Below are 27,904 nucleotides of genomic sequence, written 5' to 3'. Positions count from 1 at the left end.
TGACTGTGCTCTGCATATACATGGCACATATCTAAATGTATATGAAAACTGCAATGACGTTGCTGACTAAGGTCGTAACAGCAATAATTATGCATCTAATTAATATCATATATCATCCCTCTTCAGCTCCTCTTCCTCCTTTGAGTACCTATTATTATTATTATTATGATTGCTATTTTGATTATTATTTTTTTATCATCATCATGATCATCATCATCATCACCATTATCTTTTGAGAAAGAATTGGGTGAAACTGTCACATACAAAGCACACCAGACATACCCAGACATACATATGGACATGCACAATATTAAAGTACGCAACAAATGTCCATCATTAGGAAACCCACACACAAAAGAAACATAAATGGGACTATTCCTATCTTAAAAAACAAAAACAAAAACAGCAACAACAAAAAAACACAACGGTAACGATAATAACAAATAACTACATATGAATCGGGGAGAGAACACAAGTTTTCCTTACCTTATTGCTCAGAAGACCAATGTGTATCCGAAAGTGTTTTTGCTTTAATTGATCCACACGATGTACATCTTGAAGCAAGGCGCGTCGCAAGCAAAATGGCGACAATTTTAAGTGAGTTCTGTTCACACATGTCTTTTTGTGAAGGGCAAGGTATTCGTGTCAGGGTTGTGTGTCTCAACAGGGCCGTAACTCTCCGTTTTCACGTGCGCACGTTGAGTTGTTGTCAAATGATGTGTCCACCTCCATGTCTTCTTCGTTTCGCAGATTATGATTTTTATAGCCCACATTTTTGTCTTGTTAAAACATTATGTTCCCTTGCTTGTTCAGAATCTATAAATACGACTCACTTTGTTGAAGAAAAAGGGCTGCATAGTTTAAAAAAATAAATAGATGCTAAAAAAAATTCATCAGTAATACACTGATTTAGCAATTCTTTAAAAAGAATGTGAAGACATCCGTCACATGTTTTATTATGTCCATATTGTCTCAAGAAATGTTTATTTATTTACTTATCTATTTATGTAGCGCATATTCTTGAAGCTCTATGCATTTTACAATATCATGTCATTGCCAACATTGCATGTTTCCATGACACTTTTCGTTTCTCTTTTCCTGTCCATTTCCAGGTGACCCTGTATAACGACCACAACAGAACGATGTTGAATGAATGTACGATTTGTGGAATGGATGGGTGAGAGATGTGGAATTAAAAAATTGTTGGAAACCGTGTTATATACACTCGTTTTTTTATTCGGTCGATGGTTGTTCAGTCGTTTGTATGTTGGTGCATTCGTTTGTTCCATCATTCATTTATTGGTTCCATTTGTTCACTGTTTCGTTTGTTTGGTTGGTTCCCCCCCCTCTCCCCCCTCTTTCATTCGTTTGCTTGTTCAACCTTTTGACCATCCTTCTTTGGTCACCTGAAACAACACCCACCCACACCCCTCCCACACTCACTCACACACACACACACACACACACACACACACACACACACACACACATGCAAACTACACACACACTACTGACTGACCTGCATTGGTTTGTCAAACCAGCGGTTGCATGAATTGAAGCCAGTGCCTTGGCCGTGCAAAGCATACTGTGCCAGGTTCTCTTCTTTCTCGTTCACCCCCTCCCTTGCTGACGATGAGGAGGATGGTTTTACTGGTGTGTCCAGGCACAGTATGAACAGCGAGTTCTCAATGGTGTCCAGGTGGCTACTGTTCTCGCCAGCTGATGACATAAAAGAGAAAAGTATGTGGTCTGGTGGTCTAGTGGCAACGCGTCTGCCTATGAAGTGAGAGAATCTGAGCGCACAGGCTCGAATCCCACTCGCCAGCATTTTCTCCCCCTCTCACTAGACGAGTGTTGGTCTCACAGCTAGCCATTAGGGTATAACGATAAACTGAGGATCTGTATGTAGCATGCACTTAGCGCACATAATAGAACCCACGGCAACCCACGGGTTGTCGGTGGCAAAATTATGTACAAAAATCCACTTTGAAGGAAAACTAATAATGTGACACGTGCTGGCAGGAAAACCTGGGTGGCGCTGTAAGTGGAGTGCTCTCCCTGGGGAGAGCAGCCTAAATTTCACACAGAGAAATCTGTTGTGTAATAAAAAAAATTTTAAAAAAACAAAAAACCAACGCAACATAATACAAAACAATGTAATGCAATACAACACAACATAATAGTAATATTGACCAAATTATGTACATTTATATGCCACCACAACTAATGCGAATCTCTTGTTGCTGCCTCTGTCTCATAAAACAAAGGATCCGCGCCTGTCGGTGTTGAATTGTGGAGCGTGGGCACCGTCTGGAACGACATTCTCTTTTGCAGACCACAGCTCTGTGAAGAATGCATGGCGCTGGATCGGTCACAGCATATACTTTTCATTGCCGTCTGTTCTCGACATGTTATGTGGTTGGGAGTGTGTTGATACAGATACTCCCCATTCCCGATACTCCCTCACCCTCCCCCCCCCCCCCCCCAACCCCCTCTCCCTTACACCTGACAGATTCAGAGAAAGTCAAGTACAGCTGTAGAGTCACTTTGTAGCACATGCCCGGAATTCGGTGAATGTGTTCTTTGTTTATTATCTGGCCACATTGAGAACAGTGGCAGGGGTTCAGCTCGCAGCGTGTGTTATGTCCACACCTGCCGCGGTTAGCTTCTTCTTTTTTTTCTTTTCTTTTTTTTTTTTTTTAAACAAAGCTTGGATTCAGTTTCGTTTTCTGCAGAAGTTTATGTATTAAGATTCTCATTATAACACACAGGTTGAGTTAGAAACAATAAAACTATGACATGAATACATAATCACATCTGTTGACAGATATAATACAGTTGGAAAATTATATTTCAAATGAATTTCCATATCATTGGTCTCATTGAAAATAATCTGATATGTAACATGCTTTGGTTGTTTTCTAGACATAACTATATGAAATTTCCTTTTCTTCTTTTAAAACAACAACAATAACAATATCATAATTTTCATCATCATCATGAACATAAAAAAACATCAATATATATATACATAAATATCTCTTGGTCATGTCACTGTCAAACCTGCGGCCAGTCTTTTCCTGGCTTCAGCCCACGCTGACCGGTCGACCGCCGTGAGGACCCCCACCGGAGGTGACCCGGCCGCATGGCGCTCTGCTGCTGACACCACTTTGCACAGCTGTGAGAACAGCTCTCCCTCACTGAGCGTCACGCCGTCCTGCTCCACGTCCACTCTGTAAAACTGCAACACGGCACACTGGGTGTAATCAATATACATGCAACAATGATAACAATGATAATAATAATCATCATCATAATAATGATGATGACAATGGTGATGATGCTAATGATGATAATTATTTTTATTATTATTATTATTATATTATCATCATTATCATCGTCATATTATCAGTGTTATTTTTATCGTTAATATGAACACTTATTCAGCGCTTTTCTCAAAATATATCAAAGCGCATTACTCGCAAAAACTCGTTAACTATGAGTGACGAAATAATAGAGTAAATCAATTTACACACACTGCAAACAAAAATCCTGTAACATCTCGTCCAACTCGCATGCTCACACCACCACCACCCATCCCCCACCCCACCCCCACACAAACAGTATGAATAGGATGCAGTTTTGACTGTGGTGGACAAAGAGATCATGCCTAAGTAGACGGTTTGAAAGAAAAAGAATGACCTGATTTCTGCATGCCACAACCATGAAGGCCGGTCTTTGTGTTCCCAGGTGGGTGATCAGCTGGTCAGAGGGAATGCCAGGTCTCCTGTAGCTGGAGAAAAGTCTGTAGTCCTGTTCCATACACATTGGCTGATTCTTGTCCGCCATCTCTACAGGCAAGGTCCCGCTGGTAGAGGGACAGGGTACCAACCGATTTTTAACAGAACAATACAAATAACTTGTACAATGTTTAATAAAAGTGTGTCTGAAAGTGGAAAGTAATGCAAAAAGTCAACTGATATTTTAAAATTCTAACAGAGGAGGTTAAAGCAGCACCACAGAGCACCACATATTAGAATTAGGCATCTTCATGATGGTGTATTCGAAATTTATACGATGTTAGACTACAAGACTACTTCTGCCTTTACTGGCATTACACTATCTTTATCAGTCAATTTCATTAAAAAAATTATATTTCGTAATGGGCTTGGAGCAGAACATAGATACGTCATATGTGTAACGGGACTGTTGACAGAAATAAAAGCCTGAAAGCGCTGAGAAGCTGGATTATCTTTAATCGATGTTTGTTTCAGAATACGAAAAAAAAAGAAAAAGAAAAAAAAGAATCGAAGAAAAGCGACCATCAATATGTCTAATACATTAACGAAAACAAGAAAAACAGCAGCAATCTTACAGGCTAATCTTGAATAAGGGGGTGATCTTCTTTTACAAAGAAATAAAAATTGTTTCTTGGATTTCCGAAAACGAAGCAACCTTTTTCTTTCAGCACACATGACCTCTTGAAACTAATGGCTGCATTGCTTAAAAACCTACTCGATCAGCTTATACACCTGGACATGGCACTAATAGCGCGCGCGCGTGTGTGTGTGTGTATGTGTGTATGTATGTATGTATGTATGTGTGTGTGTGTGTGTGTGTGTGTGGGTGGGTGTGTTTGTGTGTGTGTGAGCGTTTACAAAGCGAAGTCACTGTCAGCTACGTACTGGCTGTGCAATGGCGTACCCACCTGTCAATCATCAATTTGTAATCAATTAATCCCAACGACAGCCTTGCTGCGAATCTGAAACATACAAGAAAAGTGGCAGAGATGTTCTTTCTTTCTGTGTGTCGATATCTCTCACCCTCTCCCTCTCTGTGTTCCTCTCTCTCTCTCTCTCTCTCTCTCTCTCTCTCTCTCTCTCTCTCTCTCTACTTATTTACACACACACACACACACACACACACACACACACACACACACACATTCACACATACCAGTACCACAACCATCACCAACACATCATGACCTTTGTCAATGTTAGTCCATATTTACATACATTCTATTACTGTATCTATAGTTATCGTTCCTTTGCAAAATCAGCGTTTCCACACCTGCCTTGCATTTTTATTTGTAAGAATATTATGTCAATGCACGTGAATTCATAAAACAACAACACACAAACACTATCTATAATCAAGATGATTCAAGAGAAAATGTTGTACATTCTAAACGACTGACGAAAAGAAAGAAGAAGAAGAAAGATCCAAACGACCCCCCAGTTGCTGTCTTTGAAGGGTTCAACCGCCCCTCAGATTTCAGACCTTTCCTCTCACATTCATTTATTGTATTTCTAATCTGTCTAAAATCTGGGTCTTCACCTACTTTTCTTCACTGTCACATCTTTCAATATCATAACAAAACGAGTGTGGACGAGACAAACTTACCGCAGGCAATCTTCTTTGCCAGAATAAAGCTGCGTTGACAGAAGCATAGCTGGGCTAGAATTAAACGGGAGCGGTAATCGATTATCAAGATACATGGTCCGTAACCACCACTCAGATGCCTGAAACACAAACATTGAAAAATGCAATTCTGTGTATAAGAAGCGCAATGCTTATAATTTCGAAGATGTAATTTTGTGTTTTTGTTTTAAACTTAGAGTCAATGGAAAGTTGAAGTTGAACTTTAGAATTGTTTGTGTAGTAACTGGTATGAGGCCTGAAACGAAGGATCAACATTTTTAGAGGTCTCTCCTTTGCAGGAAGCATAATCCATAAAAATGGTGTTAAATAATACATCTTCAATGACATTGAAATTATAGGCTTGACTGGAAGAAACATGATATACAACAATTGGAAGATTTTTTTAGGTAACACTTGATGGCAGGTGGAAAGCAAACACTGAAGTTTCTCATTTACAAGGTCGGTCATACATGAAAATCATTTTCCACACCATTTTCTCTCATGTTGTTTAATATGTTCATTTACAGGGCCCGTAGTACATGAAAAACTTTTTATCCACCATTTTCTCTTATGTTGTTTAAAAGCAAATAGGGGTCGAAGAAAAAAAGGGAAAAGAACCACTCATATGACGTGTAAAAGGGACAATGGAAATATTTGACATGAAATGTACAAAGGAAACGAAGGGTGAAAGTTAGTGAAATCGAATAACAACACCATCTGTGCAAAACGTGGAATACAGAGACCTGGGATGAATGTCAAAACTTCAAACTAGTATGTCCATTTTTATTTTGTGTGAGAGTTTATGGTATCAAAAAGTTCAGAATATCTTTTTGTAAAAACGGCAAACGACACCCTGGAAACATTTGTAACGTTTCTCTTTCCCTCTTTTCTTTTTCGTTATACAATGAGCACCTTAGAAGACCATTAAAGATATGCTTGTTATCCTCCCTGTTTTTATCTTGCTTTTTTCATGTCCGTTTGAATGAAAACAAGACGTCCATCATTATGTTCTCTGTGACACATACTGGCCACCCAAGCTTTCTGCTTAAGATCCACAATGTTTGCTTGCTAGATTACAGCGTTAAGATTTGCTTCAATTTTCTTTCGTTCGGTCTATAATCTGTCCTCTATTCCTGCATCTATTGCTGTTGAATTGTTGAATTCTGACCTTAGAAAAGAAAAATAACTATAGATATTTTTTTTTAAATCATGGCAATGTTCACACACACATCCACACACGCGCACATCCATCCACTCACCCATCTACACACACACACACACACACACTTACCCAGTTGTCTGTTTCACTCTGTCGTTGCAGCAGATAGTACTGCAGTTTATCTCCCCAGCCCCCAGGGGTCATGAATTGTTGCACGTGCTTTTTGGTCACATTCAGCTCGTGCGGGCTGATGACAGTGCTGAGCACAGTCAGGTATTTGTTCATCGTGTCCTTCACCTTGGGCACTGGCAGCTTGGGCAGCGGCATCTGTGCCAGATAGAGACTGGTTTCCAATCAACAAATAAGTGAAAATCATACAAATAAACAAATGTTGACTGGTGACTAGCAGACTGACCGAAGTGATTAAGTAAGCACTGTTCATCAGATAGCTAACTGACGAACCAGCTAACTAGATGTGTGACTAAATAAACAACCAGCCTACTTATGGTGCACGACTAAGTAACCATCCAGCCTGCCAGTCAAAACTATCGAATTATTCACCAACCACTTTTACACAACCGTTCTTGCACATGATACCAAATTTCAGCATTTTTTCTGAAGATTGGTTTTATATAGGCCTCAATGGAGGAAAGCTTTTTGGAGAGAAAAATCCCTTTAAAACTGTCTTTGATGTTTTTTTCTTCTGCATGAATTTGCTTAGAGTTGAGATGAAAAACTAGCCTGAAGTTGAGAAAGAAAGAATGAATTTTAAGCAGAGGGAGTGAACGTTTTTTGTCCACGCATCATTAACATGACGTATTGTGATGTTGTGTGTTTGTGTGTGTGCGTTGCGCATATTGTGTATGCATTGTCCCTGAAACGTAATTAGAACTTTAAGGCCATGGTTCTTTGTCTGCACAGAAGTATACCTAACATCACAACTTACATCCATGTTTACTGTCTACATGGAGTGAAACACTGTAATTTACGATGTGCTTCTTGCCTGCACTGAAGCACCATAACCACTTGAATCCCTTTTGGCACTGTTGTCGCTGTAGTTCGCCTTCCGGTTCAGTTCACACGACACGCTGTGAAGCGGCAGCATCCACGGTGGTGAAGGACTCTGACGGGGTCCCCTGTGTTGCAGCAGCAGTTTTCTGAAAGTGAAGGAAAGCGGTGCAGTGCCGTAGAGGCGAGGAGGCGTGCGCGGAGCGACGCGGGTCCAGGCCTTGTTCTGCAGCGACAAAGCCGTGACCAGAGGAAAGGCGTGGGAACTGAGTTTTCGGATCATCACTGCTGTGATCTTCCTGGTTAACGGCACGAACACAGCGAGTCAGAGCGGTATCTGAAAAGGAAAGGAACTGACTGAATACAACTCGACTACATGGAAAGGTGAAAACCGTCATGCACGTAAAATCCCACTTGTACAGACGAGTAAACGTGGTAGTTGCAGCCCACGAAGGTAGAAGAACAAGAACAAGAGCAAGAAGACCAAGAACAGGAAGAATGCGACCTGCAAAGACTTTGTTTCAGTCCACATGAAAGAAAGAAACAAAGACCAACAGATTTAAAGCGTAAGGAGATAATTCGGGAAAGAGCAGCCGGCTACCTACCTGGTCGGGTATCGCCCAACAGCTGTTGTGACTTTCACTCGTACAAGCCCAGCATACAGTCAAAACAAAGCAATCTGTTACAACAATGGCTGTCAAAATGATTATCTTTTCTGTCTGTGGCGTTTCGTTCACACACACACACACACACACACACACACATACACGCGCGCGCACACACACACATACACACACACACGCGCGCGCGCGCGCGCGCGCACATGCACACCAGATATAAGTGACAGCTATTTCGGTTTTTGAATGGCTCTTCATGCTTGCTGTACTTGTTCAAGGATGCCATCTAACCAGAAGCATGTCAACTTTGATATGTGTATTGAGAATGTCTCTGAAAAGCTAACACGAGTACACATTGAAGGGAAAAATAAATGAATTTTGAATGACTGAATGGACCTTTGATACGAACATATGTACAGGTTGTAAGATCTTTCACACTGAATTTCTTTTTCAAATAATAATAATGCTTGCTCCTTCTCCCACATCCACCGATTTAAACATTATCATAATAAAACAGTTTCTGTTGTAAATTTTTCTCTTACAGCAGAAAATTATCAGGAGCCTGGCTCCACATCACTATTATGTCATTTCACTATGCTTTCCACATTACATAGTATTTGGCTAATGCATTAGCTAAAATGAAATAACTGTATGCCAGCCATCTGATTATGCTGTTGTTGTTTTGGTGTTTTTCCGCTTTAATCCATAGCAAGAGACTGACTCACAACGTATATACTCGTTGTAGTGTAGACATCAATATAGGCAACATGGTTCGCTTGCTGCAGATTCACAACGTGAAATAGGAAATTATTTGGACATATGTGACCAGTTTATACTGTTCTGATATTCTGATGTGTGTGTTTCGTTTATAGAGATTTTTAAATTTTAATTTGATAACCATCATGTCTAAACTTTATCACTTAGTATTGTGTAGAGTAGATCCTATAAAGGACGGCGACTGCATGTAAAAAATCAGCACAGCAGTGCTTGTTCATTATCCTTGGAAATACATACTTTTGTCTGGTCTTGCCCTGTGTGTGTGTGTGTGTGTGTGTGTGTGTGTGTGTGTGTGTGTAAATCATGTAAAAATAAAAGTCAAGTTTTCTATCTAAATAAAAAGAATAAGGAACAGAAATTTATATCATCAGTGGTTACATATATCGTGGTTTTGCAGTTACATGTACCAAGTTCGTTCGTTTATTTATTTATAGTCTGTTCATCTAAGATGATGATATTAGACTGACTACATGTACCACCAAAATGTCTTTTGGTGCAGCATTAGATATGTCAGACAAGCTAAAAACAAAGTTGCTAAGATCTTGAAACAATGTGAGCTTTAGAATCACGGATATGTCTGTATTTGATACCCAATTCGAGCGGATGTCGTTACATGTTTGTAATAATAAGGATGATAAAAGAGTCCAGAAGGCAGTCCAGCAAAGCCAGCGGGGGCAGTGGACAACATGGAAAATTGCACTCCAAAGGAGCCTCAGCTGGAGCGACATGTGGGACATGGCCCCTCTGAGGATCAGCTTTATTCCCAGATCTGTGTACGACCTCCTTCCCTCGAATACATTGTATTATTGACCATTGTTAAAACAAAACAAATACTATAATAGTCATCACAACAACTAGTTTTCATTTAGGTATGTGTGATTCAAATGTAAATGAGAGACATCAAAATAAGTGTCAAAGAAATGTCCATTTACTGATAAGATTGAAAACGAAACCAATTTTCTGTTTGACTGTTCAAACTATATCTATGTGTACTTGGATAAACGAGTATTAAAATATTACAGGAATTTACATGAACAATGTCTGGCATATAAATATATGTTGGAAACTGCAGTTGAGAAAATTAGCTATGTTTGAGTTTCATGTCATGAAACTCGTAGTAGATATCCGAAATATGAGTGGCATTCAGGTCATCAAAACGTGTTATGTCTGCAATACGAAAGAGATTATTTTACGCGCGTGCGCGTGCGCGCGCGCTCGTGTGTGTGTGTGTGTGTGTGTGTGTGTGTGTGTGTTCTCGCTTGATAATGCAGTCCACTACCATCCCACAACAGCTACATGCGATAGACAGTCATTTTTGATTTCACAGTCCAGAGAATCAGCACTGGCCATCTTGATAGTCATCTGTGTAGTACGCGCGCTTTCACTGTTCACTGCAGATCAGAAAAGAGTGTGGGCCATTAAAAAGATTTTAACAATAATTGTCTGTCTGTCTCACGAACTCCAGCTTCAGACTGGGTGACAGCTGCAGTCAGTATATTCTACATTACGTCGTGCGGGAAAAACAGGATACGCTATGATGTGGATTCCCAAACAGCCGCCGTGGCGAAGTGGCTTGCGTCGCGGACTGACGGCTGGGAGGACGCGGGTTCGAATCCCAGCGGAGGTGGGTTTTTTTGGCCCGAGGCCGGCTCCTACCCATAGTCGGTTGTGTTATGGGCTTAAATGGGGGGACTGGAATCACACAGTCGAGTATCATCCACTTCACTCACGCGTCTTTGGGTGTGCTGCTCTAATTTCCTGACCAACACTGCAAGTGTGTATTGCTCGGGCCTGGTTGATGCCAGGATATCATTATGACAGGAAGTGTTGAGTACAGGCTTGTCACGTAGTTCCAAACCAAAATGGACCACCATAGCATCATCATCGTCATCCTCCTCTTCCGTCATCATCAATATAAACCAAAGATAAAAGTCCCAAATTCTGTGGTCTTTCATGCCCTTTTGTCACGGTGACCTCGGTTTCGATACCCTTCCACTTCCGTGCTTGGAGCTGAGCCCTGTCAGTGTCTTCAGTGTCGATAGATTCATAGGGGACTGTTGTTGGAGGAACCTGGTGGTGGTTTCCACTCTGGGAGGGACGCTCACTCAGTCTGGCTCCACGACTAAGCCATTAATGTCGTGAGTAGGGAGCTAAGTTGGTTGTGTACTAAGTACGTTAAATCAGAACAGGCACCACTGAACACCACTGAAGTGACTCAGCAGCAGTGCAGAGTCTGCTCTGGTGTGCGGCCTCCTGGCGACCTAACATCGATGGTTCCCTGCGGACTGCCGACGCTGGGGCTGTGACAGACGAACCCGGGTGTGGCCGTGTATGGATGAACTCGGAATGAGTGGCGTGGGAGTAATACCACTGTAATACCACTGAAAGGGAGCAGACGGTGTGGCAACAAAAAATTACGTCCGCGAGACAGCGGCCAGTATCGGTAACTGACAACAACGTGTGGATGATGGTGCGGGCGGTGAATTTACTTCACATACTTTTGCTATCGAGTACACACACACACACACACACACACACACACACACACACACACACACACACACACACACACACACACACACACACACACACACACACACACACACGTATGTGCAAACGCAGACACAGACATACAGCAATTGATGATTCAGCAATTGAAGATCTGTCCAACTCTGATGCTATTTATTTCAGTGAAATTAAAAAGTTCTGTTCCTGGTGTGAGAAAAACTATCTGGATCTCAACGTATTGAAAACAAAAGAAATGTTAATAGATTTTCGGAAAGACCCCTTGCCTGTAGCTGACCTTGTTATTGATGGTCAAACAGTGGAGAGGGTCAATGAATATAGATATTTAGGGACCATCTTAGACAATAAGCTGACTTTTGACAGAAATGTTGATTCCATTCATAAGAAATGTCAATCTAGAATTTTTTGTTTACAGAAGCTTACAAATGTTGGTATAAATTCAAATATTCTTCAAAGTTATTATCGATGTTGTATCGAGTCTGTGCTTACAGTTTCATTTATGTGCTGGTATGGAAGTTTGGGAGTGAGGAGTAAGCGTGTTTTGAACGATGTCATGAGTGTATGCAGTAAAATTGTGGGAGTGAAACAAGCTAGTATGCAAGAGCTGTATGAAAGTCGAGTGGTTAAAAAAAGCAGGCAGATAGCAACTGACGACACCCATATTTTAGCAAAGTATTATGAGCTATTGCCATCAGGACGACGCTACAGAACTTTTAAGTTGAAATCCAGAGCTCTGAAGACTTTTATTCCACGTTCAATCCACCTTTTAAATTCTTGAGAACTGTGTGTGTGTGTGTGCGCGCGCGCACTCTCATGTGAGACGTGTGAAAGTCCGTGCATGATAGGCTGTACCTTGTTCTAGTTGTGGTGTGTGTGTGTGTATGTGTGTGTGTGTGTGTGTGTGTGTGTGTGTGTGTGTGTGTGTGTGTGTGTGTGTGTGTGTGTGTTTACTGAGCTTAAAACGTGACAATTGGTTATAATGAATGTGCAATATGTAGGAAGAATAATGTGCAATATGCAGGATGAATGTACAATGAATATGTCTAATGCTAACGTCCATATTCTAAATATATTTCTGTTTAATAATTACGATGTAATAATTAATTGCAATGTTTTTAAAAGCGAATATGTGAAATGCTTTTATTTGAGAACATATGTTTATTACTCTTGTTTGATCAAGTTATCCGCGTGTGTGTGTGTGTGTGTGGGGGGGGGGGGGGGGGGGGGGATAAGGGGGGGGGGGGTGCGGTGCGGGTGTGTGCTGATTATCTGGTTGTGGTTTTCCGCAATTCATCTTTATTCTTATCTTATCTGTCTATTATAATCAATGTGCAGTATAGTAGGCTATGTTTATAATTATATTCAAATAATGTTTCTTAATTCTTTCTGTTTTTACATTAAGAATACTAGTTATTACCTGCAGTGTGTGGATGTATGTATGAAACGATGTACGTGATATTTTTTACGTTTGTATCTTCGTAATATTTGTTGGGGCTGTTGTTGGCTTTTACAGTTATGGTCCCCATGTTGTTTACTTGTCTATGTTGTGATAATGCACCTGACCAAATTTCTCCAGTTGGAGATAATAAAGTTATTCTTATCTTATCTTATCTTATCTTATACATACCAACACGCGCAAACACACACACACACACACACACACACACACACACACACACACACACACACACACACACACACACACACACACACACACACACACACACAAAATCCACCTACTTTTGATGGCGGTGACTCAGCTAATTACTTTAGCGCCCCCTGTTCGGGGGTTCTGTCATGTTTTCCCTGTCCCTGGTTTGCCATTTCGTTTCCATTTAAAATGCTTGACGTTTTGGGAATGGCATTAATTTCCTTTGTTATCCCTACTGAAATGCCCATAAATGTAATTACATGTACAACTGTGACATGTGCTAACTGAAGTGAGGACTAACATCGACCTGCCTCTCTCTCTCTCTCTCTCTCTCTGTATCTCTCTGGTAAAGGATCCCTACGTCTTTTGGTTGTTGTTTTCTTGTTGTTGTTTTTTATTTGGTACATCCGAAAAGAAAAATTCCTCGATAGTGAATGGAGCCTAATCTGTTAACTTTCGTATCAGTATGTTGATTGTTACACTGAGTAGTTATAATTGTTTCTCCTTGTTAATGATACTTCATTGCCAAAGAAACAATTTTACGCTCTTAGCCGGACGGCCGTGTACGTTTTGTTGAATAAAAAAAATCTTAGTGTTGGAAGAGTTTCGAAAGTATCATGAGATGTCAAATGTGGATGAAAAAAATCTTATTGTTGGGAGAGTTTCGGATGTATTATGAGATGTCAAATGTGAATGAAAAAAATCTTATTGTTGGGACAGTTTCGGAAGAATTATGAGATGTCAAATGTGAATGGAAAAAAAATCTTATTATTGGGAGAGTTCCGGAAGTATTATATGTCAAATGTGAATGAAAAAATATTTCGTGGAGAACGGTAAAAGACACTTAAGTATATATATATATATATATATATATATATATATATATATATATATATATATATATATATATGTGTGTGTGTGTGTGTGTGTGTGTGTGTGTGTGTGTGTGTGTGTGTGTGTGTGTGTGTGTGTGTGTGTGTATTCAAGTGCTGAGCGGGTTATGGAAAGGAAGTCCGGAATAACTGAGCACGATGAAATTTCTTAAATGTGTTTTGTGTGCAGTTTTTAGACTTTTGACATAAGGAAACAAAAAGGCCTACATTTTTGTGTGAATATGTTTAATAAACATCTAATGTGAATAACTGTAAATCCAATTTAACTGTCAAAAGTCTTTAACCCTGAAGATCACATCTTGTATTCATATTTGACCAGTCGTGAGTGTCGGAAAAAGTCTGAGAACTTGCATTGCTTGTAAAGATATAACAAGAATCCCAGCCGTTATCGTATTGAAATATCTAAACATCCAAATATACCTACGTGGGATATTTCTTAAGTCACAGAAAGGGTTAACATTTATTCATTAAACACAAAGCCAGATACAATACACGTACAACATGGAAAGTTCTAAATCTACATCCTACGGCTCAGTCACGGGCATGGCTGTGTGTGCGTCTGTGTGTGTTTGGGTGTGCGTATGTACGTATGTACTCTCGAGAATTGCCCAAACAACAACGGCACTCAACAAGCTGAACACCATCTGGAACAACAAAAACATCGCTCTCAGCTCAAAAATCAGACTGATGCGTTCCCTGGTTATATCAATATTGCTCTACGCCTGCGAGACTTGGACCCTGACTGCAGACATCGAGAGAAGAATCCAAGCTGTCGAGATGAGATGCTTTCGTAGACTACTTGGCATCTCCTACAGAGACCACATCACTAACACGGAAGTGAAGAACAGAATCAAGCAAAGTATTGGACCCTACGAAGACCTTCTGTCCATAGTGAAGAAACGCAAACTTAGGTGGTATGGACACATCTCCCGATCATCTGGTCTTGCCAAAACGTTCCTGCAAGGCACCGTACAAGGAGGCAGAAGGAGAGGACGGCAGAAGAAGAGATGGGAAGACAACATCCGGGGGTGGACAGGCTTGACGCTCGGTGACGCCCTGAGGAAATCAGAAAACCGTGAAGAGTGGAGAGGGGTGGTGGTCAGGTCAGCAGCGGTGCCCCAACGGTCTGAACCCAGACTACGGGAGAGGTGAAGGTGAAGGTGATGTACGTGTGTGTGCGGAGGGGTGGGGGTGTATGTGAGAATGTATGTTTAAATGTATATATGTATTGTGTGTGTGTGTGTGTGTGTGTGTGTGTGTGTGTGTGTGTGTGTGTGTGTGTGTGTGTGTGTGTCTGTCTGTCTGTCTGTCTGTCTTCTGTGTAGTTTGTTAGTTACAATTTTATGTATCTGCATAACATTGATGTAATATATTATGTAAAAAAACAAACACGTGTTTTGTAAAACACCCATAGCAGATTTCTTGATAGTGTGCTATAGGTATATAAGTATCCAGTAGTAATTGAAGTAGTAGTAGTACAGCACAAGGAGGCCATTCATTGGATAAGTTTTCTGACCGAAGAAAACCTGTAATGGACACTGAGTATTTTCATTATTGTTTGTTTATTCATTGTAATATATATATATATATATATATATATATATATATATATATATATATATATATATATGTATATATATATACACACACACATATATATATATATATATATATATATATATACATATCTCTGTGTGTGTGTGTGTGTGTGTGTGTGTGTGTGTGTGTGTTACGCCCTACTTTATAAGAAAGGGCCTATCTTCTCACACAAAGGAAATCAGGAACAAGGGAGTTAGCAATGTTTTATTATAGTATTTTACGATAATACTAATAAAGCTATGGCTAATGTAATAGTGTTTGATGCGAAAACAATAAACGATGACAGTCAAATTAAACACACACAAAACAACAAAAGCATAGCTGTTCCAAGTCTTTCGTCTTGATTGTTGACGCTTTTACGGCAACACCTTGGCAACTTTAGAAGTGTCCTTTTCTCCCACACTTGGAAAGCGGCACACAGGGAAAAAGGATTCTTGGCCAGAGGGGTGGGAATCTGGATGGAGGGATAGAGGGTAACAAAGGGAAAACTGGGGTCTTGGATCTTTTTTATGATTATTATTATTATTATCATTATCATCAACAAGCAAAATTTTGCTTGCTGATTTTCTTTGCCCTGAGGGCTGGATGAAAAAAAACACCATGTCCTTGCTTATTCCACTTCCCTCATTAAAGAAAATTCATTCTGTGTTGTTCTTCCCGTGGAGAGACGCCTTGCCGAACAGAGAGATGGGGCGGGGGGAGGGGGGGGGGCTATCAGCAGATTGGGGAAAGGAGAAAGGAATGGAGGAAAAGGGGAAAAAGACGGAAACTTGGGGAATTTACAGTCAACGGCAGTCCTGCGTCGTCCACCAGAGGCACACCTCGCCAAATCAAGAGAGGGAACAGCGGGCAGACTTGGGGAGGGAGAAACGAATAGAGGCCTAAAAGGCCAGCATTATATGCTGGTCTTATAATTCCAGCACATACTAACACATATTCAAATTATAAAATACAAGTAAGAGCAACAAATTACAAAGCTGGAATAACCTCCTTCGTATGGCTGACCTACACTGCAGCTTAAGAAAAACGATTTAGATTCACAGACTATCACAACACCTTATTTTGTCTTCTATTATCTTAACAGCATATTTCACTAAGGAATACATTGAGGAAAACAAAACCAAAAATACTGAATATGCCACAGTTGAAAGAAAACAACAAAACAAGTGACAAATAATAAAAGTAAAGTCTTGGATTCCTTTCTGAAACCCCTCCCTTTCATACAAAAATGTTTTCAGTATATAGGAACGGAAATTTTGATACCGAGAAAAAAATATTCAAAACAGAGTATTTACATGGAATACTTGTTCTTCCCCTCGTGGTTACATTTACGAACAAAACAACCCACAACCCAAACTTGGGTCATAAGAGTCCTCAAACACATGAGTGTTTTAATCAACCAGGAGGCCCAAACTATGGCTCCACTCGACTGGGCATCCAACTGGGTGCCACCTACCCGACAGCTACTCTGCCTCTCACGCACAACGTGAACACATCCAACCATGCGTGCAATTCGGGAACACATGCACGCACTCAGACACGCTCACTGGAGAAAAATGAAAGCACAAGCATATGAAAAAGAAGGAAACACCCAAATAAACAAACTTCCAGCGACAACTACACACACACACACACATATTATATATATATATATATATATATATATATATATATATATATAGATAGATAGATAGATATATATATATCCCTCAGGTTGGAAGGTTTAGTTTTTCAACATTCCTTCATGACCAAAATTAATGGTCAACGCCAGAAGTGTGGTATAGCCTGAAATATGTGTGAAAATGTCAGTCCTAACTGACTTATGACCAACGTTAACATGAGTTTTGATAAAACACAGTCTGGCTGAGTGTTGCATCCCTTGATTTGAAAGAATCAAAACAAAACAAGATGAAACAAAAATAATTATGTGCTGTGGACGCGACAAGAGAAGAACGGGTGGAAGGCTTCGTGAGCAGATGACACCGATCCTGATGAAGCAGCTACACGTTTTCTTCGTCTTTCTATCTTCTGTTTTCTTTCCTTCCTTTATTCCCTGCGAGCATATTACTTGAACATGGAGAAATGCCCCACTACCCAGAGGTGGTTGACAAAATCTGGATTTAAAATTGGTTATCTGAATACTTGTCATATGTTGAACAAGATGTCAGACATTCCTTCCATTTTATCAAATTCTGGCGATTGTTTTCACACTTTTGGCTTCTCTGAATCACGATTATCTGATTTAGTTTCTGATAATGTTATAGCCGCTCCTGGATACCATCTCATCAGGCGAGATGCCACATTAAAACTAGAAACAGGATTAGTTGCCTATGTTCATCAGTCAGTTAATTATAAACATGTTAGTTGTTTTGATCAATATAGAATAGAGTGTATTTGGTTAGAGATTCATTTCAAAGGGACAAAGCCAATCCTTGTGTGTTTTCTTTACAGAAACCCCGAAGAACGGGTTGAATGGCATGATCGCTTTGAGCTGATGATGGAAGATGCTTTGAACTATTCCACAGAAGTATTGTGCTAGGTGATTTTAATATAGATTTGTTAAAACCACAGGATAAATGGAGACGCACTTTTGAATCATACAACTTAACACAGATTGTAAATACCCCAACAAGAAAGACGCTGCTCTCAGAAACGTTAATTGATCACATTTATGTAACTAACCCTAGTAGTGTTGTAGAAACATCTGTTCCCGTATTCGGCCTTAGCGATCACTTTCCTGTTTGTGTAACATGGTCAAAGAAAGGAATAAAAATCCCCAGGTGCAGTCACAAGTATATATCGTTCCGCAGCTACAAAAAGTTTGATGCAGAGGGATTTCTGTCAGATTTATGTATGGTTGATTTTTCTAATGTTTACCAGTGTACTGATCCTGATAGTGCTCTTGCAACTTGGTATAGTAACTTTCTTTCTGTCTTTAACAAGCATGCTCCCTTAAGGACTAAACGTGTCAAACATGAAGAAAAGCCTTCTTGGTTAACTGAAGATATTAAATTAGAAATAGAGTATCGTGATCTGTTACTGAAAACTACAGGAAAAGATGATAAATTTAAGAAACAGAGAAACAAAGTAACTGCAATGAAACGGGCTGCCCAAAAGAAATATTTCAGTGACTTGATAATAAATAAAAAGGATTCAAAATCCATCTGGAAAGCTATCAACCAACTGTCGAGGAAAAATTCAACTTCTACTACTGGAAATGAACTATCTCCTGAAATCCTAAATAAACATTTTACTACTATCGCCGAAAGAATTGTTAAGGTTGATAACACACAGTCCAATGACTTGCAGTTACTAAAATGTTTCTGTGATACTAAACACATACAACCTAACCTTTATCTAACATATATTAGCGTACATGACGTGTTCAAGGAATTATCTTCATTAAAACAGTCCAGATCCCGAGGTTTGGATGGTATAGATAGTAAAATATTAAAAATTTCAGCACCTATTATCTCTGAACACATTACATACATATATAACCTCTGCATTGATAAATCCTCCTACCCTCAATCTTTTAAAAATGCTAAAGTGTTCCCTGTCTTTAAAGCTGGTGATCCATCTGACCCTGCTAACTATAGGCCTATATCAATATTATCCACATTATCCAAACCCCTCGAAAAACATATTAAACTTTATCTTCAAGCACATTTCAGCAAATATGATTTATTTCATCCCAATCAAAGTGGCTTTAGAAAAAATCATTCCTGTCACACCGCACTAACAAATCTCGTAGAAGAATGGCATTTAAACATAAACAACGACTTATTTACTGGGTCTGTTTTTATTGATTTTGCTAAAGCTTTTGATACTATTGATCACAATCTTCTCTCAAAAAAATTACTCATGTATGGATTATCCCCTGAATCTGTCGAACTTGTATCTTCCTTTCTTAATAGTAGGAAACAAATTGTCTTCCAAGATTCTAAAGTATCCCCTCTTATGCCAATCAATTATGGAATTCCTCAGGGATCAGTGTTGGGGCCTGTTTTATTTTCAATATATATAAATGACCTTCCACTTTTCGTTTCATCTTCTTGTGAACTTTTCGCTGATGACACAACCCTCCATAAAAAAGACACAAATGTCGATGCCGTATGTACTCAGTTGCAGAGTGATATTGATAAACTCGTAAAATGGACCGAAATTAATCACATGGCTATTCATCCACACAAATCAAAATTTATGCTAGTGACAACCAGACAGAAACGCCAAAACATCAAATCTAGATTACTCGGACCAAAGGTACTTGGCAGTGAGCTGGGGGTAGTTAATTCTTACAAATTACTTGGTCTTACTATTGATAATAACCTGTCATGGTCTAATCATGTTTCTGCTTTATGTAAAAAGCTATCGAAAAAATTATATCAGCTCAACAGAATTAAACATTTCCTTGATCAACATACCCGCAAGTTATTTTTTCACGCATACATTCAACCTGACATCGACTATGCCTCAACATGCTGGGACTTAGCAAGTAAAAATTGCTTGAAACCACTCATAAGCATATACAGACGTTCTCTCAAGATTATTCTCCTCAAATCTTCTGTCTATACTAACGACTACAAAGAACTAAACATTCTTCCTTTCCATCTCAAATGTATCTTTAATAAAGGTGTTTTTATGTATAAAATTAAAAAGAAATTAGCACCATCCTACCTTCAGAGGAAATTTCCTGAAAAAAGTGTTCGTGGCAAAAATACCATTTCTATCCCTCGTCCGAGAACAAACCTTTTCATGACATCTCTCATGTATTCTGGTGGTAAACTATGGAATGAAATTCCCGACTATTTGAAAAATAAATCCACCTTGGGATCATTCAAAAAGGAGTACCAAAAATATCTCATGAATCAATTATAAATAATTCTTATATTCCGTATTTTGTTTGATCTTCTTGAGAGAGCTTCTACACAATAACATTTTTTTCGTTGCTCTCTGACAATGTGAACAGGGAAAGGAGCTCAGAAGATTAGTGTATATCAGTCCGTGTATACATGCGTGCGTAAGCTGGTGCGTGCGTGCGTGTTTGTGTGTGTGTGTGTGTGTGTGTGTGTGAGTTATATTCCATGCTTTTTTTTTTTTTTTTTTTTTTTTTTTTTTTTTATGTTTCGTGATTAACTCTTGTTGTTGTAGTTGTTGTTGTTGTTGTTACCGTCTACACCGAGTGTCCGTACCGATTTTCTTTTTTCTTTCACTTTTTTTTTTTTTTTTTTTTTTTTTTTTGCATGTGAGTGGGTGTGTGTGCTTGTGTGTGAGGGAGGGCATGGTGTAAAGAAGCTTCCAGCTTATCCAGTTACCCTCAATAAAACATTTGTTCATTTGTTCATCATTGTTCATTATTTCTCTTATGATTCTTTCTTTCTTTCGTTTCTGTTTCCTTCGTTCTTTGCTTCATTCATTTATCCAGTCATTCATTCGTTCATACGCCAAGTCGGTTGTTCATTTGTTTATTGTTCTTTTTTAAGTGGTATTTCATAATTAAAATGTCAGCAACACAAATCACAATACAAAGGGTACAGAGTAAGGACACAGAATGTGAGTATTCAGAAGAATGAAGAATAACCCAGGGAGCTTACAGACTCATATTGATGCAGAAAAACGCGGGATATATCCTGAATTCGACCGCTTTTATAATCATAACAATATCATTAACAAGAAGATGATGATGATGAAGAAGAAGAAGAATGATAATATGCAGGCTTACATACCACAGTGCCTCATCTCAGATGGGGCTCACCACACTTTACAATAAAATAGACCAATTTTATAATAAGTGATGTAAACGTTTGTGCAAAAAAATCAGCAGTCGTGCATCAAATTGGCTAAAATATACATATTTCTGACTAAATATACATATTTCTGACTAAGTGACACCAAAAAAAATATGTAAATCAGCACAGGCAATACCACAGTCTCATATCACATAGGCCCAAATCACAGCAAAATAAAACACATCACATTCACCATAGTCAAAATATACACCAAGGAATCAAGCTTCACAAAACTACATCAAAATCATCGCAAATGCATACAAGTCAACACAAAGAGCACATCCAGTGATCAGATCACAGTAAGCATAATATGCTGAGTAAAATACAGTTTCGAAAGATTTGTTTTGAGTGCTCTCTTGAATGCAGGTGTTGGGGCGTGACGGATGTGTGAGGATAGTGAATTCCACTTTTTGAGTGCAACAAAGGAAAAGGAACGTTCACCGTAAGTTTTTGTGCAGATCCTTGGATGGTGAATAGACAGAAAGTATATCTGAAAGATATGCAGGACAGGAATCAGTGAAGAAATTGTGACAAAGGACTGAGAGTTTGTATTGTATTCGTTCTTGAATGCGGAGCCAGTGAAGGGAAGCCAGTAGGGGAGTAATGTGTTGACGTTTCTTCGCCTTGAGCGCGAGTCGTGCTGGACAGTTTTGAACTTTTTGAGAGTTTGGGGCAGAAAGCAAGAAGAGCATTTCCATAATCTAATCTGGATAGAACAAAAGAACAAACCAATGCCATTGTGGCGAATGGAGCTGATTTCTTGGAGTGCTGCATATGCTGACTTATATATCTGGTTGATGTGCATGTCAAGTGTCATGTCAGCTGAAAGCATGTACCCTAAATTGCGTGCGGATGCAGTGAAAGGTATGTCTGAGGTTCCTACCAGGATATATGAATGCTTAGGCAAGTCAGAAAATGAGTGCTTTGACTGAATGACAAGTGCTCCTGTTTTATTTTGAGTTTGTAATCTGTCATCCTTGATTTTCCTTCCAAGTTTATATGTGTAGACACAGCCGGAAATGCTATAGAAGTTAATTCTCTTTCCGTCCGGGAGGAACGTGGAAACTTTTAATGAAACGAATTCCAACGTCAGAGTAGTGCTCCGTCGCAAGGTTCAACAACTTGAAGCAAAGACACTAAGGATGCACGTTGTGATGGGTTTGCTTTTCATTCGTCTGGCACACATTTTGACAGGCGACAATCACAGATACAGATCGCCTTAGGAATCAGATATGTTATCATTTACTGTTTTCCTCCGTCACTGTCTTTCAGTTCTTCAACAGACAAAAGTCACGCATTTCCAGCAGACAGGACTCAAGACATGTCGTGAACTCGCGACAGTCGGTGTCTTCGCAGTCGTTGTAAGAAGTGACGCAGAGAATCACGCAGTCTGGGAACAGTTTGTAGCCCACGCCGTATCCATCTGGAGTGAGGGGCGCGAAGAAACCGAAGCTTTTGAAGATGTTTGGAACCTGTCCACAAACACATTGGTATGCACAGTGCATCCGGGTGGATTTGTGTTTAGTCTTTGAAGGAAAGAAAGGAAAGAAAAATATAATTGCGAATAAAAGAACGAACGAGCGCTAACCACTGGCAAGACAAGGGTTTCTGATGGCAGGTTTGGACTGATTCATTAGTACCAGATTTGCAAATCCTGAGTACATTATTTCTTGAGTTGGGCTGTTTCGGATCTTGCTGGGTCAGATTGTAGACAAGTTATTGCTTCCAAGCTAGACTCACCTGACTTGTGGACAGAGGGAAGTAGAAAGCTTTCTGGAAAGAAGGGTCGGAGAAGAGCGGGATAGAGTCCAACACGTTCAGTTCACGTGCCGCCTCTCGTAGACCAATCAGGTGACAGTCCGTACCATAGCCTGCAACAACCTGAAAAAAGATCAACTCATAAGTTATTTGCAGTTATTTCCACACAGGATTGTTATTTGCCTTCATCTATTTCCCTCCAATTTTTTTTTACTCTGTCTGTCTGTCTGTCTCTGTCTGTTATGACTTCAGAATGTATACTGTATTATAATTCCGTGTTCCCCTTTATTATTTGCAAAGTTAGTTCCACACAGGATGGTTGGTTGCCTTCATTTATTCCCCTTGAATTCGTTACTCTCTCCCTCTGTCTCTGTCCCTCTCACTCTCTCTTTCACTGTCTGTTATGACTTCATAACGTATACTGTATTGTTGTATTCAGTGTTCCCCATTTATGTGGGGCTATGTCCTTATATGAATAAATCATTCATTCATTCATTCATTCATTATCTCTCTCTTTCGCTCTTTCAGGACACACACACACACACACACACACACACACACACACACACACACACATGCACACTGTTGGTGACAAGAATGGAACTTTTTAAAAATTCAGTTTAAAAAAATTAAAGTTTCACAGTATCTTCACTTTACTGAGAACGAAAGAAGGAAAAGAAAAGAAAAGAAAGAGACAAACGAACTTACGTCATTTTTGTATTTCTCCTTCCAGTCACAAGCTGCTTCAAACAAAGCAAACTTTTCTGCTTCCTGAAAGATGAGAAATAACACTTTTCAAAGGAGATTCATGACGCTGTGCCTTTTTGCGTGTGCATTCTTAGCAAATACGGCTACTTCGAGGGTAATGACAAACCCTGCAACAGTATTTGTTACTTCTCCACTTCTGCTGCTGCTGTGACTGCTCAGTCTACCTACCACTATTGCTGAAGTTGTTGCCGCTGCTGCTGCTACTACTACTACTACTACTACTACTACTACTACTACTACTACTACTAGGTATACTACTACCAATGTTGCTTATTCCTAAATTCGTTCCTGTTCCCTAGACCTTAATGTCCGTCATAAGACTGACAATCGACAACATAAAAATTGTTCTGCCACCCGTTTATAATTATAATTTTGATGTAGCGACGTGCAACGGCATCTTTATCCATTGATCTATCCTTATTTTCCATCAGAGCGCATGCAGAAAATATTATTCCAAAGTGATTATCGTCAAGTTTCCTTTCGAGCGTAAGCCTACTCACAGATGTGTGTATCTCCCCGCACATGGCTTGGATCCATGTTAGCACAGCTGGTGAGTTGATCCGGATGTTGTCTTCACGACCCTGTCTGAACCGACGTAAGGTGGCGCTCTCGTACGTCATTGCCATCCGGCCATGCATTCTGACACAACAGAAACCAGCAGAAACACTGAATCATTTTTCTTTGAATGACTGCGGCAGGTTTAGGCATTAGAAGCCAATAGGAAATGCTACATCATTTCCTTCCAGTCAGAAATCTTGCGTCATTTTTTTAATTTTTTTATCTAATGCTGCAGTCTGACGCGCACCAGAAACCAATCAGAACAACGGTTGCTTTTGTTGTTGTTTTTAAATTTGTATTAGCAGCAATTTGGATACGAATAGGACAGAAGTGTTGTGACTTTGCTGAGAAGGGCTGGGACATGGTGACTCTGCTTAGAAGGGCTGAGATATGTTGGCTTTGCTGAGAAGGGATGAAATGTTATGACTTTGCTGAGAAAGGTCATGTTTCACCTTACTTTCGTGTTTCCATTCAATTGTAATTAGGCCTTCTGGAGGCTACCGTACTTTTTATTTCTTGGAAGTTCTCTCACTCCGCGCCCGCCGTTCATGTCATTCATCAAAGTGTTTCACTGAAGAGGGCAATAGTGTTGTGATCACTCCGAGAAGGGATAAAGTGTGAGGGGGGTGAGGGGTGAAGTGAAGCGTTTTGATGAAGCTGATGCTGATTTGACTTGGTTAACAGAAAAGCTAAAGCATTGTGATCTTACTGCGGAGGAAAGTGTTGTGATTTGGCCGAGAAGAGTCAGAACACGACTGTCATTTAACTGAGAAGGGCTACTATGCTATAACACAGTCGAGAAGTGCTGAAATGTCGTGCTGAACCGAAAAAATTGGCTTAAATTATCGCGATCCTCCTGATGTAGATTAATCATGCTGCTGGCATAGGCTAATTTTAGTGAAGCTGTTGATACAGACTAATTATTGTAATCCTGTTAATAAAGACTAATTATCGTGACCCTGTTGGTATATACTAATTATCATGACTCTGCTGATATAGAATAAAGTGAGGCAAGCTAAACTGTTGAAATGCGAGAAGAGTTACACAGTGTTCTGTAGTTTAAGATCATAAAACTGATGTGACTGACCTGTAGTATGCCATTTGGATAGCTAGCTGTAGAAAGGTGTCTGGGCTGATGCCTTGACTTTTGGGAAATTCCCGACCAAACTCGTTAAATCGCCTTCCGCACAGACCTGGCCTCTGTACATTTCTGAAGACATGAAGGAGATTCGTAAGTACATTTTAAGTTGCTGCTGTCGTTTGTATGTTTTTGTTTTTAGGAGCGACTATGCAAATATTGTGGAGGAGACGTTCGTCTGAACGTTTTTGTGTCAACATATTTTATTGTCTCTTTCATTCCGTCTAAACACGTTCAAAACATGGTGTGCGTCTGTGTGCGTTCGTATAAGTGTGTGTGTGTGTGGGGGGGGGTGTCTGTGTGTGTGTGTGGGTGTGTCTGTGTGCGTCTGTGTGCGTGCGTGCGTGCGTGTGTGTGTGTGTGTGTGTGTGTGTGTGTGTATGTGTGTGTTTGCCCTTACCGGTCCACCTCCTCTTTAGCACGTGCAATGTCAGACTCTATCTCAGAGGTCGTGGTCCATTTCAGCCACACTGGTTCTGCCAGACAGCGTGGATCCTGTCCTTCGTTCCGCTCACATGTCGGGTGAGAACTGAGGCTGTTTATCACAGTATCTCAGCAGTCAGAATAACAAGAGACTACAGTATCTTCTAAAAAGTAAACTTGACCTTCTTGCCATGGAAGAATGCTGAGGCTTTATAAAGGCTTGTCTCAACCAATATCCCCACGCAGCAGACATTCTCAACAGGAGTGATATCTTTTGATTACACACACAACAACACGTACACTTTGTTCACATTGCGTGACTCTGTAAAATGTACCCTTCACACTAAACGAACAATGAAAAGACTGACTTTTTACAAAACAACAATATATTTTTTTCATGGTTTGTTTGAGAACGCATCCCGTCACATAGAACAAATGAACAAACAAACGAACGAGCAGAAGAACGAACGAACGAATGGACAGACTTTATTTGATTCGTGGATTTTCGCATGAGTGCCTCCTCTTTGGATGTGAACAACGTGAGTGAATAAACGAATTAATGAATGTGTGAATGAAACAAAATTACGTTTTGGTGAAGGCGTAATTCGCGGCCACCAACTGTGGTCTTCCCTCTGACGCAGAGTGTTCTCCGACCCCAACAAAAGTGCCGTCTTCAGACAGAATCCACTGCACACACATATCAGGTGTCATGGTGTCATGCACACACTCGGTTTTTTTAATTGCTCGATGGTTGTTCATTCGTTTGTCTGTTGGTGCATTCGTTTGTTCCTTAGTTCATTTATTGGTTCCATTTGTTCACTGTTTCGTTTGGTTCTTTTTTTCCCTTTCATTCATTTGCTTGTTTAACCTTTTGACCATCCTTCTTTGGTCACCTGAAACAACACCCACCCACACCCCTCCCACACTCACACAGACACACAGACACACAGACACACACACACACACACACACTACTGACTGACCTGCATTGGTTTGTCAAACCAGCGGTTGCACGAATTGAAGTCAGTGCCTTGGCCATGCAAAGCATACTGTGCCAGGTTTGTCAACTCCTCCTCTTCTTTCTCGTTCACCCCCTCCCTTGCTGACGATGAGGAGGATCGTTTTACTGGTGTGTCCAGGCACAGTATGAACAGCGAGTTTTCAATTGTGTCCAGGTGGCTACTATTCTCGCCAGCTGATGACATAAAAGAGAAAAGTATGTGGTCTGGTGGTCTAGTGGCAACGCGTCTGCCTATGAAGTGAGAGAATCTGAGCGCACAGGCTCGAATCCCACTCGCCAGCATTTTCTCCCCCTCCACTAGACATTGAGTGTTGGTCTGACAGCTAGCCATTAGGTTAAACGATAAACTGAGGACCTGTATGTAGCATGCACTTAGCGCACATAAAAGAACCCATGGCAACAAAAAGGTTGTCAGTTGCAAAATTATGTACAAAAATCCACTTTGAAGGAAAACTAATAATGTGACACGTGCAGGCAGGAAAACCTGGGTGGCTCTGTACTGTAGCGGAGTGCTCTCCCTGGGAAGAGCAGCCCGAATTTCACACAGAGAAATCTGTTGTGACAAAATGTAATACAAAACAACGCAACATAATACAAAACAATGTAATGTAATGCAATACAACACAACATAATAGTAATATTGACCAATTCATGTACATTTATGTGCCACCACAACTAATGCGAATCTCTTGTTGCTGCCTCTGTCTCATAAAACAATGGATCCGCGCCTGTCGGTGTTGAATCGTGGAGCGTGGGCACCGTCTGGAACGACATTCTCTTTTGCAGTCCACAGCT

At 40.1% G+C, this 27,904-nt stretch overlaps 1 protein-coding gene across 1 annotated transcript in view; it reads right to left on the bottom strand.

The window, feature by feature from the left end:
• The window catches only part of LOC143289937 (uncharacterized), a 45,033-nt gene that overhangs the window by 10,195 nt on the left and 6,934 nt on the right, over nucleotides 1-27,904 (bottom strand). The window contains exons 6-19 of the mRNA XM_076599240.1: nucleotides 27,072-27,283; nucleotides 26,675-26,775; nucleotides 26,066-26,200; nucleotides 25,615-25,737; nucleotides 24,470-24,608; nucleotides 23,910-23,972; nucleotides 23,184-23,324; nucleotides 22,758-22,915; nucleotides 7,587-7,890; nucleotides 6,716-6,910; nucleotides 5,407-5,525; nucleotides 3,724-3,868; nucleotides 3,064-3,241; nucleotides 1,520-1,719 (exon numbers count right to left, since the gene is read on the bottom strand). Of these exons, the coding sequence (XP_076455355.1) occupies nucleotides 1,520-1,719; nucleotides 3,064-3,241; nucleotides 3,724-3,868; nucleotides 5,407-5,525; nucleotides 6,716-6,910; nucleotides 7,587-7,890; nucleotides 22,758-22,915; nucleotides 23,184-23,324; nucleotides 23,910-23,972; nucleotides 24,470-24,608; nucleotides 25,615-25,737; nucleotides 26,066-26,200; nucleotides 26,675-26,775; nucleotides 27,072-27,283 (2,213 nt within the window). The remainder of the gene's footprint in view (nucleotides 1-1,519; nucleotides 1,720-3,063; nucleotides 3,242-3,723; nucleotides 3,869-5,406; nucleotides 5,526-6,715; nucleotides 6,911-7,586; nucleotides 7,891-22,757; nucleotides 22,916-23,183; nucleotides 23,325-23,909; nucleotides 23,973-24,469; nucleotides 24,609-25,614; nucleotides 25,738-26,065; nucleotides 26,201-26,674; nucleotides 26,776-27,071; nucleotides 27,284-27,904) is intronic.

This window comes from Babylonia areolata, chromosome 1, assembly GCF_041734735.1.
Source record: "Babylonia areolata isolate BAREFJ2019XMU chromosome 1, ASM4173473v1, whole genome shotgun sequence".
NCBI lineage: Eukaryota > Metazoa > Mollusca > Gastropoda > Neogastropoda > Buccinidae > Babylonia > Babylonia areolata.
This window is presented reverse-complemented; position numbering and strand designations above follow the sequence as displayed.